At 42.4% G+C, this 13,030-nt stretch overlaps 1 protein-coding gene across 1 annotated transcript in view; it reads left to right on the forward strand.

Annotated features, from left to right (window-relative positions):
• Positions 1–4,362: 4,362 nt before the first annotated feature.
• MYH15 (myosin heavy chain 15) overlaps positions 4,363–13,030 on the forward strand; it is a 46,870-nt gene continuing 38,202 nt past the window's right edge. The window contains 8 exon segments of the mRNA XM_040569058.1: positions 4,363–4,499; positions 5,577–5,680; positions 6,211–6,354; positions 8,080–8,236; positions 9,520–9,547; positions 10,447–10,540; positions 11,859–11,879; positions 12,488–12,580. Of these exon segments, the coding sequence (XP_040424992.1) occupies positions 4,409–4,499; positions 5,577–5,680; positions 6,211–6,354; positions 8,080–8,236; positions 9,520–9,547; positions 10,447–10,540; positions 11,859–11,879; positions 12,488–12,580 (732 nt within the window). The 5' untranslated portion in view covers positions 4,363–4,408.

Raw genomic sequence — 13,030 nt, forward strand, 5'->3', positions numbered from 1 at the left:
AAATACCAAGTCACTGAAGCACTCAGATCCTCAGACCTGCCACATCAATCTCCCATCTCTAAGCCTATCACTTCCACAAATCCCTCCATTGCTTCCATAATTATTTTGCCTGTGCAACCTGTCACTGTCCAGTCTTCAGGACAGCAGCTTTAAAAATAGCAGATTCAGTATGCAAATATTTTTCTTCTTGCCAGGTCACAAACAAAGCCATTTGTTCCTGTGGTTATCTAAGAATTCGATGAAGCTATGGGCAAGCTCCCTCCCTGCTCCCCCTTGCTTCCTTGAAATAGAGTTTTCTGAAGTGCTAACATGTTTTCTTCCCCTTTGGCCAGCAAGCATTGCCCACAGCCTTTATTTTTCCTTTGTGCTTTTATATTCAGTTCGTGCTGGAACCAAAGGAAACCTATATATCTATCCATGCTGGTAAAAGCAAATCAATCTGATGTGTCGGTTGTTTTGCTGTTTATGGGCTGAAGTGAAATGAGTCCTGACTTACTTATGGCACTTGTTTTACAGGAAAAATGAGTTGACAAGAAGGCCAAATATTGCCTAAACTCAGTCTCATAAATGAGTTTGCTGAAGCAAAGCATTCGCTAAAATTGATGCTTGCTTTATTTGTTTTCTGTGGTTTACTTTCCAGGCAAAATCAATAAATTCTTAAACTTCTTCACCATCTCACCTTTCTTATAAATGGCGGAATACCGACATATCCCAAACCTGAGCCGATGGGCTTGGCTTTTATTCTCTGGTGCCCAGCAAGGGGATTTAAGATGCTTGACTGGAATTTGAGAACTCGCATCCTTGCTTTGATGCTTTAAGGCTGTTTGGCTTACATAACCAAATTCCCTTTAAAGTCACTCATCCCTTGCACAAGATTTGCTTCTTATTTTCTAGGGGAGCTGCATCTGAGTAATCTTAATTTCCCCCTTCCCCAAGCTAATGTTAATTAAGTCCTCAGGCACGTGGAGAAGAAGCTATCCTTGCCCCTGCACAAACACAGCAGAGAAGCAGGAAAAGTTTCTTCCATGAAGTCATGGAGCAAGAATGGAGCCGCGAGGGGCGGGGGGCGAGGAGCGCTCCCCCCGACATTCCTGCCCTCCGCCTGGGCTGGGGCGCAGCCAGACACACTCCCTGCTCCGGCATTGTCTCCTCATCCGGCGGACAAATATAGGCATGAAGAAAAACTCCTGATGCCTTTAAAAAGCCATCACTGGTGACCTTGAGGTGGGAGTATATAAAGTCTGGACCAGGCGGAGCGGTGACACTGTGTGTGCTCTCCAGGGTGAGTACCGACCTTTCTCACTTCTAAATGTGTGTGGCCGGCTGTGCTCTAACACTTTGCCATAGTTTTCATGTGGCTTAAGGAGTAGTAGGAGTAGTAGGAGTATCGCTAAACGTACAGAACTATGTTGGTTGTCCTGGGATGCTGATTGAATGGTAGAATGGCAAACATGTGCTTCTTTTTTTCTAACTTCAGTGCATTCATTTAGCCAGCTAGAATAAACATTTAGGAAAATGTCAGGTCCATTATAATTATGCATCTGGGTGGAATGGTTGACCGCTACCTACAAGTCATGTTTGGTGTCTTCTCTGTCATCTGTAAGAGGTGATGATTTGTGTGGTTCATAATTTTAAACAGCTTGTTGCTTCAAAGAATTCCTTAATCCAGACTGAGTTACAAGCCTTGGAGATTTATTGGTTTCCCTTTCAAAGGCAGGCAATGATGGCTTTTGTTGGTATAGCAGCTGAGCGACCAGCACTGTGGTAGCTCTTCCAACAACCACAGCAAAGGAAGATGAGGTCCCTGATTTCCAAATTTGAGTGCACCACCAAATTTCTGGTGCTCCAGGGTGTGCCACTTGAATTTTTGTCCCAATACTGGTTTTCTACAGGGAGCAGGTGTTTCCAAGGATCTTCCAAAATTTATGTACAAGGGCTACCTCTTTTTCGTTATTAGCCAAAGTAAACTGAAAGGAAAATGAATGACCTTAGTTCTGCCTTCCCTCTCCTGACTATACCACCTCTTACAAATAATCCTATGACCCTAAGCCAAACAACACTTCCAGTTTCTCATATCTTGCAGTGTATTTCCCATGCTGAGTCCTCTGCACCCCCAAGTTTTGTGCTTCCTTTTGTGCAAGTTGTGTGCTTCCTGGGCTCTGGCTTCTGTCTTAACTCCCAGCACATGAAAATACGGCAGAAAAAGGGATTCTGTTCCAGCTGTAGCAAGTGCTTCCTTACACTGTAACATGTTAGACATAGTGCTTAGCCCTAAATATACATGAAAACAAAACTACATCAAAAAGTCAATGCAGGACAGCCCTTGCAAAGAGGTCTGCAAATGGAGCTAAACCACATGGAAAAGGTTTGGTGTATATTTGGACTTGTGAGAATCTGTCCTGAATCCTAGAGATAAAGACTGGAGTAGCTCCTCTTACCTTTGCATGTTTAATGTGAAATGGCACTTACATGCCTTAACACTGTTCTGTTTAAGTGTATGAACTGATGTAGTTTCTGTGCTCTACCAGAGCTAAGACACTCCCCGTGGGAGACAGACTTTGCTGTGCTAGTTTTGAGTTGTCTCCATTTGGGAATTTTGGTCAGTTCAGATGATGTTAAAATAATTGCTGATAGTTGTCCTTAGGTAGGCTCTTCATCTTTAGAAAGGAAAAAAGTTGAGGCTAGTTCCGGGAAGAAGAAAATTTTTTTGCTTTAGAGCAACAAGACAGAAGATCCCAAGCTTACATTGTGGCAGGGGGAGAGGGCTGAATGTAAAACATTTGGCAGCCAAACTGTCTTAGGGCTTTACATTCCCCAGGAGGAATGTGCTGGGGGAAGAAGAAGGAAAAAAAATACTGCCTTCATTAATGAAGATCTCTTATCTATAAAAAGATTTGTTAGGAAGAAATTTAATTAAATTTTAAAAGACTGCAGTGTCTGTCTTGATAGGACTCTTGAAACTTTATCAGCTGCTCTGGATATTGTGTAGTAAATAGAATAAGGGAAAAGGTAATATCTGAGGGTCACTTATGCAGTTTCAGTACTAATTAAATAGTATTGATTTGAAAGAGAAAAATATCTGAAATACTTAAACTGCGGGAGGGAGGTGGAAGGGGATGGACACCTTTTAGCAGCACAACTTTTAAGATGTCTCTGGACAGCATCCTGAGTATTTTACATACGTGTGTGTGTTTGTGTAAGTTTTTGTAAGTATGCGTGTGTGTATGCATATATATACATAAAAAATCATTTATACAGTTAATATAGAAAGCACATGTGAATCAAATTAATTCCTAGTAAAAAGCTATCCGTTTCAGTGGTATTCAGTAAGACTTATTTCAGCCCAATTATCAAGTTTTGAATCCTTAAAAATAAATATATTGTATAGCTGTTTAGACTAATTTTCCTTAAAGATTATGTTCTGTGTTTATAGCTTCCATTATATAAAGTGCCACTGATTTGAGCTATCTGCTTTCCAAACATTAAAAATAAGAGTGGGATAACCAGCCTTAGTGCTTGGCAGTACAAACCCAGCAAATCAGTCTCGCTTACATGAATATTCCCTGCCCTTTCTTACATGATAAGAGGCTCCTAAACACTGTGGCCTTGTCATTTGAGAAAACAAGTGTTGTAGGTATTAAGCTGGACTAATAAACTCAGATCAATGTGGAAAACAACAAAGCCTCAGTGCCAGTATTGCAGGCACGTTTGCCTTCTGCCATACCCAAGCCGGATGAGTCCTGGGTTTTTGCCAGGCAGTCTGGCACCATTGGAGGCGAGCACTGCGGGCACTCCACCGTCTCCAGCTCCAGTTTTCTGCAGCAGGAGCATGGGCATGCCTCCCTGGAGCATCGCCAGGGGGTGTAAAGCATGCCCGTGCAACAGCTCACAGCAGGGAATTCTCGCTCTGCGGTTTCAAGACAGCGCCTGCCAGAGAGGATGCGTGGCAGGGCCCGGGGGATGTGCCCCAGAACTGGAGGGCACGCAGCCCACTCCAGGTGAGTTGGTAGGAGGCAGAGCCACTGCTAAGTGGTTTTCAAAGTCACAGCCTGAAGTGGTCCCTTTTATCTGCTGCTCTTAAGCACCATTCATGCCATAAAGAGGAGACTGCATTCTCCCATGGAGATAACTGCGACCCGTGTCGGGGTTTTGAACCACACAGAATCTGTCTGGCTTTAAATAAACTGAGACAGGCAAGGGTTTAGCAAAGGGTTCAGTAAAGCCCCAAATCTCCTTTAGGTATTTCTGTTTCAAATAGTCATCGCTTTAATCAGCCACCTGCCACGTTCTGCTGAGTGTTTCATATTGCATCACACGGTCCAAGAAATGCAACTTTTTCCTCCTTTTTGTTAGAGTGGGTCTCTGCTTTTCTCCTCCTTGAGCTGTGCCACCTTGAAAACTTGCCAAGATGATGGACATGTCGGAATTCGGGGAGGCTGCTCCCTTCCTACGAAAGAGTGAGAAGGAGCTGATGATGGCACAGACTGTTGCCTTCGATGGTGAGTTGTGGCACCATTTATGCTGGTGGTGGCATGTTAACCCGGTAAGGGTTGCATCCATAATGTAGCTGGGGGAGTGCAGAGCAAAGCAGGATGCAAAGCCCCTGTTGCTGCTGCTGCTGCTCTTGAGGTGGCTGGTTCAACCAAGTTCGAATAAGCTTTGTTATTCTGCAAAGCTACAAAGAGCCCTAAGGCAGTGCTGAAGGGAAGCAATCTATCAACTCGTACTAAGTAATTAGCTAGATTTAGAAGCAAGACATACTTGCACCGCACTGCTAAAAGGGAGATCGCTGCTTTGTCCATTTGGGAGAAAAATGTCGCACGCTGATGTTGCTGTAATTTGAGAAATTCTGTGACCTGACTAAATGTCCCTGTTGTACGTGTACCTCTGCTCGATTTGCATGTTTTATTGACAACCCAGTGCTAGGTTTTAACTTTCCATAAGTTATTTTTCGTGAAATGAATTTGTGAACTCTGAGGTGTAGTAGTAAGAGTAAATTCACCAATAACCACAGCAGTATAATATTCAGAGTAGTTGCTAAAACAAGTCATCTGAAGCCCAACACAGCTAATCCAAACCTCTAAAAAGCAGCGTACATAACTCGGTGTGAGTTATTAATATTACTGTTTTTCAAGACAGACTTCAAAGGAATGTGCAGGAATGAGGTTAAATCTGATAGCTGGCAGGCAAATAATATGGGCTGAATTCCTCATTCAGATAGCAATACTCTGTGTGGCTTTTTAGCAAATGGCTTCATTTGGGCTCGGATCTCAGTTCCTCCATCTGCACACTGGTGATGATGATTGTGGATTTCCCATGGAGGCTGAGGCTTCGCCAGCATTCGTGAAATATTGTGACACCTTGTGCTGGGAGGATCTATGGAAGCCAAGTGGTAGTTTCAAAGGAGAGACAACATTTGGAAGCCCTGAACCTTCTGTTTTGGCACTCAGCTGCCGCAGCACTGCTGATATGCTGTGGTCCCAGAGGTTTAACTAACCCTAGCAATCTCACTTAGTAGGGCACAGCGTTATTATTCAACTCAAGACTGTGAACCCTCTGTCTCCTTAATTTCACAGGGAAGAAGAAATGTTGGGTTCCCGATGAGAAGAAGGCTTATGTTGAAGCTGAAATTACAGAAACCAGTGGTGGCAAAGTGACCGTCGAGACAACGGATGGACGGGTACGATAGCATTTTTGTCTGACCCATGATGAATGAGGGCTGAGCAGCAAGCCCCAGAACATACCTGGCTCGGTTTAAGCTCTGCTGCCCGGTTCATGCCATCCATGAAACAGGCTGTGAACAAGAAGCCTCAGTAACTGATGGCAAATAAGAAACAGCCAAGGGAAAAATAGGAATTTGCTGGTGCCTGAAGGAGCATTAGTATTTGCACAGCACTGTGAGCAGAGGTATGCGACGGACCAGTCCAGGTTTGTACCCCAGAGAGAGAAATGAGGAGGTGGGAGGTAAAACCCTATGCTTATAGTGAATTCCCATGGCACCACAGCCACACCACCACTCTCCTTACTTGTACCATCTCAGCCTTCCCTCCTTCTTTCAGTGTCTGTGAAAACAAATGGCATTATGTACATAGGCCACATTGAGCCAAAGAATCTCCCTCTACAGGGAAAATATGTTCTCCTCTAGGGTATGTGAAGTGACAGAAAATCTCAATGTTTTCCAGTGGTGCTGTACTCTATCTGTCTTTGCAGACCATGACTATAAAAGAAGACGATGTACAGTCCATGAACCCTCCCAAATTTGACATGATTGAGGACATGGCTATGCTGACCCATCTGAATGAGGCATCTGTGTTGTACAACCTGAGGAAGCGCTACAGCAACTGGATGATTTATGTAAGGGTCACTACTCTGTATCTCTGGAAATACGCATTTCAAAGGCTGTGATATTTGAGCATGTGATCTTCGTATTAAGTTTACAACTTCGATATGTTATAAGACTGAGGGTCTCACTCGCTTTTTCAGAAGGAAAAAGGAAAGTTCCTTGCAGTAATTTTGACCGAATACAGACAAGAGTGAATAAGATTGTGTCTAGCTCTCTGTTTTTCCTTGCTCGTCTAGGAAAGAGGTGTCATGGGACATATTTTCAGCAGTCAAGACCCTGGGGAGACCTAGTTTATTTTTCCACTTCTAATGCTAATCCATGCCATTACCAGCTATGGAGATTTCCTTGTTAAGAAACAATGCCTCAAGCTTATAGCACACATATAACTCCTTTTAACTAGGAGCCTGTCTATCTTTAGTTCAGTAATTTTATTCCCTTCATTTTCAGTGTGGACATCTGTCTTGTTTTGCTCTGGCCTTTTTCCCTGCTCTGTATCTTCCCTATGACATCATTAACATAATTTCTGTTATCACCAGAACAAGTTTCAGTGGCATCTAGTTTCATGAGGCCAAACTTTTGCCCTCAGCTTGCTACATCCAATTGTGTCTGAAGTCAGTCAGGAGAATCTACGGATTTTTCTAGCCAATCCTTATTCAGGCTTTTGGTTTACATCAGAGGAGTGAATTCAATTTAAATTCCGATTGTTATATAGCTTCTGTATTTAATAACCCCTGTATAAGCATGTATGGCCTAAAATGTAGCTTTGTCTTGTAGATCATTATAGTTAAAAAATGAAATTTCATCATCTTGTTTAATCCATTTACAGCTTGTTTTATTTTGTTTGTTTGTTTTTCTGCTTAGAAAATTAGGACTGAAGACTCATGCCAAGGCCATTCTGGAGCAGGTCCTAATCCTATTTTAGGGGAAGACACCTGCAATCGTTAGCTCATTGAACTCATTAATCTATATGCACGTAGTGCATGTGCCCATATAATATCTGGGTTCTGAGAAGTTTTCTGCATTGACCCAGACTAAGTACCTGAAAAGTTACCAGCTAATGCTAATCCCCCAGTGTTACAACCGGAAACTCATTCTTCCTCAGAATTGTCAGGCCCCAGCTAATTGATAAAGCGAGCCCACAGAGTGACTATAAAGATAGAATTTATGTATTTATTTATTTGCCAACTACATTTCTCCAAAAGCTGAAAAAGCTCTGGGGAATAGTACGATGAAGTTATTTTCTCTTTGGACATCCAACTGAAATTTGCCCCAGGGTGTTCACATCAAGTTAGTAATGGGAGATTTTTTTCTCCCAGATTTCTCTTCCTAATAACAGAGTTCAAACAGAAAAGCTCTTTTTTTTTTCTTCTTTTCATAGTTATTGTTTTCAAGCGGAAACGGCTTTCAGTGGGTGGCCAGGCGGAAAATCAGACAGAGGTCTCCTTGCTGCTCCTCTGTTCATCTGGAGGGGCTGTTTCTCTCTGGCTGTCATCTTGACAATAATTTCCCCCCTTTGGAAAACTGCTTAATATCTGTCATGTTGGTACCATTGATTGCCAATGGGAAGTCCAGTAGCAAACCAGTAGCTTTAGGAATTCAGATCAAAGGCTGCAATTCTGACCAGAATTCAAAGACAGATCAAAAGCTGGCAACATCAGTTCCTGCTGGGTTAACTCAGATTTTCTTTCTTATTCCTTGAAAGTTTTTTTCCACCTTTTTCTTGTGTTTCCCTCTAGACCTACTCAGGCTTATTCTGCGTGACTATAAACCCCTACAAATGGTTGCCTGTCTACAAGGCGGAGGTTGTTGCTGCCTACAAAGGCAAGAGGCGCTCAGAGGCTCCTCCTCACATCTTCTCCATTGCTGATAACGCATACCACGATATGCTGCGTAGTAAGTGGCGCTCCCTGCTTTTAAATTTAGTTTTGCTTTATTTAGCAGACATGATTGATACCAGATGGCCGTTTGTGAGAGCATTTGCAGTGTGCACCAAATGTGCAGATATTCAACAAGCAACAGGGGCTTGGGAGTCTGCATCAGTAATTTTTTTTAATTATTGTTTTTTCTGCCCTGCCTGTCCCTGTGCTAGTTGTGGTAACAGCTCATTCTGATGCTCATCAGATGCAAACATTCAGAAGTTAATGAAGGGCAGCTATGGAGGATGCTGCGTGCACATCGTTGGCGAGAACCTGCTGTGGATCAGCAGCGCTCTGACTGCGCGTGGGGTCTGAGCGCCTACTGTGCAGCAGCAAGCTCTGCTATTTTTCTGTGAAATCTCGCCCCAGCCCTCAAATTACTGGAAAAAGAGTTTGTCAGCAGAGGGCAGCAGTGATGTGCTTACACCGGGTCCTGTGAGGCTGCAGGATAAATCCCAGAGAGACTTGGTGTGGTCACACGCTGCTGTCGCCTGGTTTTCATAAAATGGCAATCACCATGTTCTGAAAGGGGACAAAAGGTGCTGGGGCAGAGGCATGTCTGCAGAAAGATGCTCTTTTATCAGATGAGAGTGACATATGGCCAGGCTGCCCAATATGTATCTCATCAGGATGTTTGGAATTAAAAGAGAAAAGAGGGATTCAGGCCCAGTGGTTCCTAGAATCTGCTTCTAGTTAGCATTTGCTGAACTGGTTTAATAATATATTGATTGCAAAACTTTCTTATAAATGTTTATTTCTGCTCAGGCTGTTAACAGTAGCGAGACTATAAAACTTGATTTCAGCAGCATGGCTCACCAAAGAAGAGTACATATATACAGTGATGAATGGCCCATGAACAAGCAGTAGAATTGCTTGGGTTGGTGCAATAATGCAGGGCAGAGGGGTCAGATGTGAGCAGAGACCTACACAGAAGTAAAGCAACATTTTGCTGACGGGAAATTACTTTCTTTTTGTTGTTTATTTCCTAGATGTAGGGGAATGTGCATGACTTGCAGGTCTTTAGTACTGACTTGAACAAAACATGAGAGTAGGCTTCAGGGTACGGGAAAAACTGGCACTGCTGGAGGTTGAACTAAATAATGCTTATTTTTACCTTTCTACTGCTGCTTCCTGTGATTCTCTCCTGTCCATTCAGGACTGTTTCTGGAATAGTTGGTTCTGATTTGAAATGATAACAGTCAATTTCTACAGCCAACTAAGTTTGCCTCAATTCTTTTTTTTTTTTTTTTCCCTCCACAGATCGAGAGAATCAGTCTATGCTGATCACGTAAGTGTTTCTCTTTTGGCTGATTTGAGATTCTTTTTCTGCGGAAAAAAACTTCAAAGGGAGAAAAAATACTATTGAAAAATCTCCTTGAAAATCCTATTGAAATACAAGTTGACCCTTAAAAGCTCAGCTATATTGCCTGGAACTTGATCCAAGTCAAATAATTGGCAATTTAGCCACCTGATGGCTGCCTTGAGCCCCGTTGGAAAGGAATAGCTGAGGGTTTGATGGAGGCTGGCCCATTTCTGATCTGCATTTGGTGTTCTTTCCAAGTAGGCATGAAAACAGCTCAACAGGCAGTTAGAGAAGCTTCTTCCAGGGTTGTCCTTGCTATGTCTGTCCTCTCCAGACACAGAAGATTTTCTTCAAAATGTCATTGTTCTTGCTGCAAAACATAGTCAAGAACATTGAATAGACCCATCCACAGGAAGGAAGATGACCAAGAAAAGAGGAGGCACATTTACTGTCAGTCATGAAAGACAGAGAGCTGTCTCTATCTCTACACAGTTCACATATTCTACTGGATGATGCTGGCAAAATACTGTAGCTCTTCTCTATGTTTTTTAACTCGTTAGCTGTATAGGGTTGGATCCTGAGTCTGGACATTTTTAATAAAACTTTCTATTAAAACTTAAAGGAAGCTCAAAGTAGTGTGGGTTTGCATTAGATTTCTGAATGCAGTCACATGAAGAATTAGTTGCTGTTGTTGTAGGCATTCACCTCTTCATTCAGTTAATATGACATGATTTCCCCTGGAATGACCCAAAAACAGACTGTGGAAATCAGTCAGTGACTGTAAGAATAGCCTTTGCAGGGCATGGAGCTGACAGGATGGGCGGGCAAAAGAAAGGGTTAGAGCTGATTGAGCGACTCTAATGTTACCTTCCTTCTTCCCCTAGTGGAGAATCCGGTGCTGGCAAGACTGTCAACACAAAACGTGTCATCCAGTACTTTGCCACAGTGGCAGCCCTGGGTGAACCTGGTAAAAAGAGCGTAAGTCTGCCAGCGGCTGTTTCATTTCAAGCTTCCAAATTATTTGTTGTGCACAACATTGCAAGTCTGCATCCTGAGTGCTGGACCATGTGCTAGACCTCAATGGGCATGGTTAAGATAAGAAATTATTGGGAAAAGATATTGATGCATCTAAATGGCATTACTGAAACCATGTAGTCCTGAAGGTAGGAAGGCAATGCTCATCCAAATTTGCCATGTTGCAGGTGGAGCAGCAAAACCCCTTCTGGTTCTGAACTACTGCTGGTTGCTGATACTTTTTTCTAAGAGTTTTAGTTGTCACATGTGTTAAATGTTTCTGAATGTGTTAAAGCTGGTCGAATGCTGGGAAGACCACGAAGATTAAGAAAAATAGATTTCTTTTCACATGGAAAACAGTCTTCAAAAGCATAGCTTTGATCAAAACGTCTGTTTTGTTGAAAAGCCTTTTTGTCCTCTAAAATAGGAATGTTTTGACAAAAGGTTTTTAAATCAACTTCTCTATATTTCCTTTTGGTTAAGTGCTGTTCTGCTTTTAAGTGCTAAGGTTACAGTGAATACTGCATTCATGTTGCCTTTTATTCTGTGTTGCTATGAGTTTATTCACTATGCTTCATTGCACTTCAAGGTTCAACGCTCTTTTGTGGCAAATTGATTCCTATGAACTATATGTATAAAGCTAAGACTTCAGCCAGCCCCAGATTCTGTTCACTCACCTCATGTTCCCAAAATCTCATATGCATTCATTTGAAGTCTGCAAAGCTCTCTTAGGAAATGATTGAGTGGTCCAGAGCTAGCCTTGTATGTGCATTGACATTGATGCTCATAATGGCGTCAGAAATCTGGTATGCTCATGAAAAAATTGTGCAAATAACAGATATTGCAGCTAGAAGACTTTGTCCATGTAACTTGTCAGCTGAGGTCACATTTTATCTTCAATATCATCAGCCCTTGTTTCTAATACTCCAAGAATTCACGTGCAGCACAATCTGATTGTCTAAAACATGCCTGTTTGCATTTACATTCTTTTATCCTTACCATCTGGTACCAGCCTCTTTTCTCTGTCTGATTTATTAATCTTGTGGTTCCTTCTGGAACACCTCTGGAGCAAAACCAGGCATATGTTTGGAGTAGGGAGTTAAAATAATGAGCTGGGTAGGAACAGCACTTGGCTATTTTGTGATGTGTAGTGAATGCAAAATAAGATTTCAGAAATACCTGCTAGTATGTTGGCCCTGACTAGATGTCTAACCTCGCTAACGTTTATATTCTGTGATGTCCTTTTTGTGAATACTCACTTTTTTTTCCTGTCTTTTGACAGCAACCGGCTACCAAAACTGGGGTAAGCATTCAGCTTTGCTTTTTTTTACCTTTTCCATGTGAAGATGGTACTCAGATCTGTCATTCCATCTCATGAACCTCAGCATTTTGCTTTGCATGGTTCCCCTATTGAAGTGTTCCCTGAAGCCAAGGCAGTTGTAGTTTTCTTCAGCAAACTGAAGTTTGTGGGAGTGGTGGTTAATACTTTTCTCATTTCCAAAAGTTCTAGACACTAAAAGCTCTGAGTGCTTTAAAAATTAATGCATTTCACTGCAGTGCTTGTCACTGTCTTCAGTTGCCCCTCTCCTACACACATGCACTTGGATGTCCTCAGAGACTTTGCAGTACACGGGAAGATATGGTGATTTCATCTGCATGCAGATGAAATAAATTATCAAATCTACAAAGCAAAACAGCAGAGAGCCGCTGAACATTTCAGGCCTTTTAAACATTCCTAGTTGACTGCCAATTCTGCTGTTATGCCACTCATGCTGTGCCACCCCTCGGGTGGAGCTAAGCTGCTTTGCTTGGGAGGCTTCTCTCTATGAGTGAATGCATTCCTGAGTTAGAGTTACTGTATGAGTTTGTGGCCTGTAGGTTTCTCAATAGTACGGCAACCTTGATTTCTAGGGAACCTTGGAGGATCAAATCATTCAAGCAAACCCAGCCCTAGAAGCTTTTGGAAATGCCAAAACCCTGAGAAATGACAACTCGTCACGTTTTGTAAGTCTGTAATGCAACATAATGATGTCGTTGTCAAAAATGCCACTTGGTAACATCTCTGCAGTAATCATTTCATAAATTGCTTCTCACTTTGTCCACTAAAATCGTTGGGCTTCTTCACAAGGAAGGAATAACAAAGTAGGATCTGTCTAGGAAAAACTATTGGAGGGATTAATGAGGAAAAAAGAAAGATCAATCCACCTTGAATAGTAATTTAAACAATTCCATGAGCAGGAACCAAGCAAAGCCTCACTTTATGAAGCCCTTCACATCACCTAATTTTAAACAGCAATGGCAGATTCTCTCCATGACTGTTTCTGCTGCATAACCTTATTTTCCTGCCATTTTCCACCAGCTCAAGTCATCCCCCCTCTCTACAATACCTCTACGTTGTTGTGAAGTGTCAGAGATGTACCACAATCCCTGCTCCCTCCTACATCTTCACCCTCT

The sequence above is a fragment of the Cygnus olor genome, chromosome 1 (genome assembly GCF_009769625.2).
Source record: "Cygnus olor isolate bCygOlo1 chromosome 1, bCygOlo1.pri.v2, whole genome shotgun sequence".
Lineage (NCBI taxonomy): Eukaryota > Metazoa > Chordata > Aves > Anseriformes > Anatidae > Cygnus > Cygnus olor.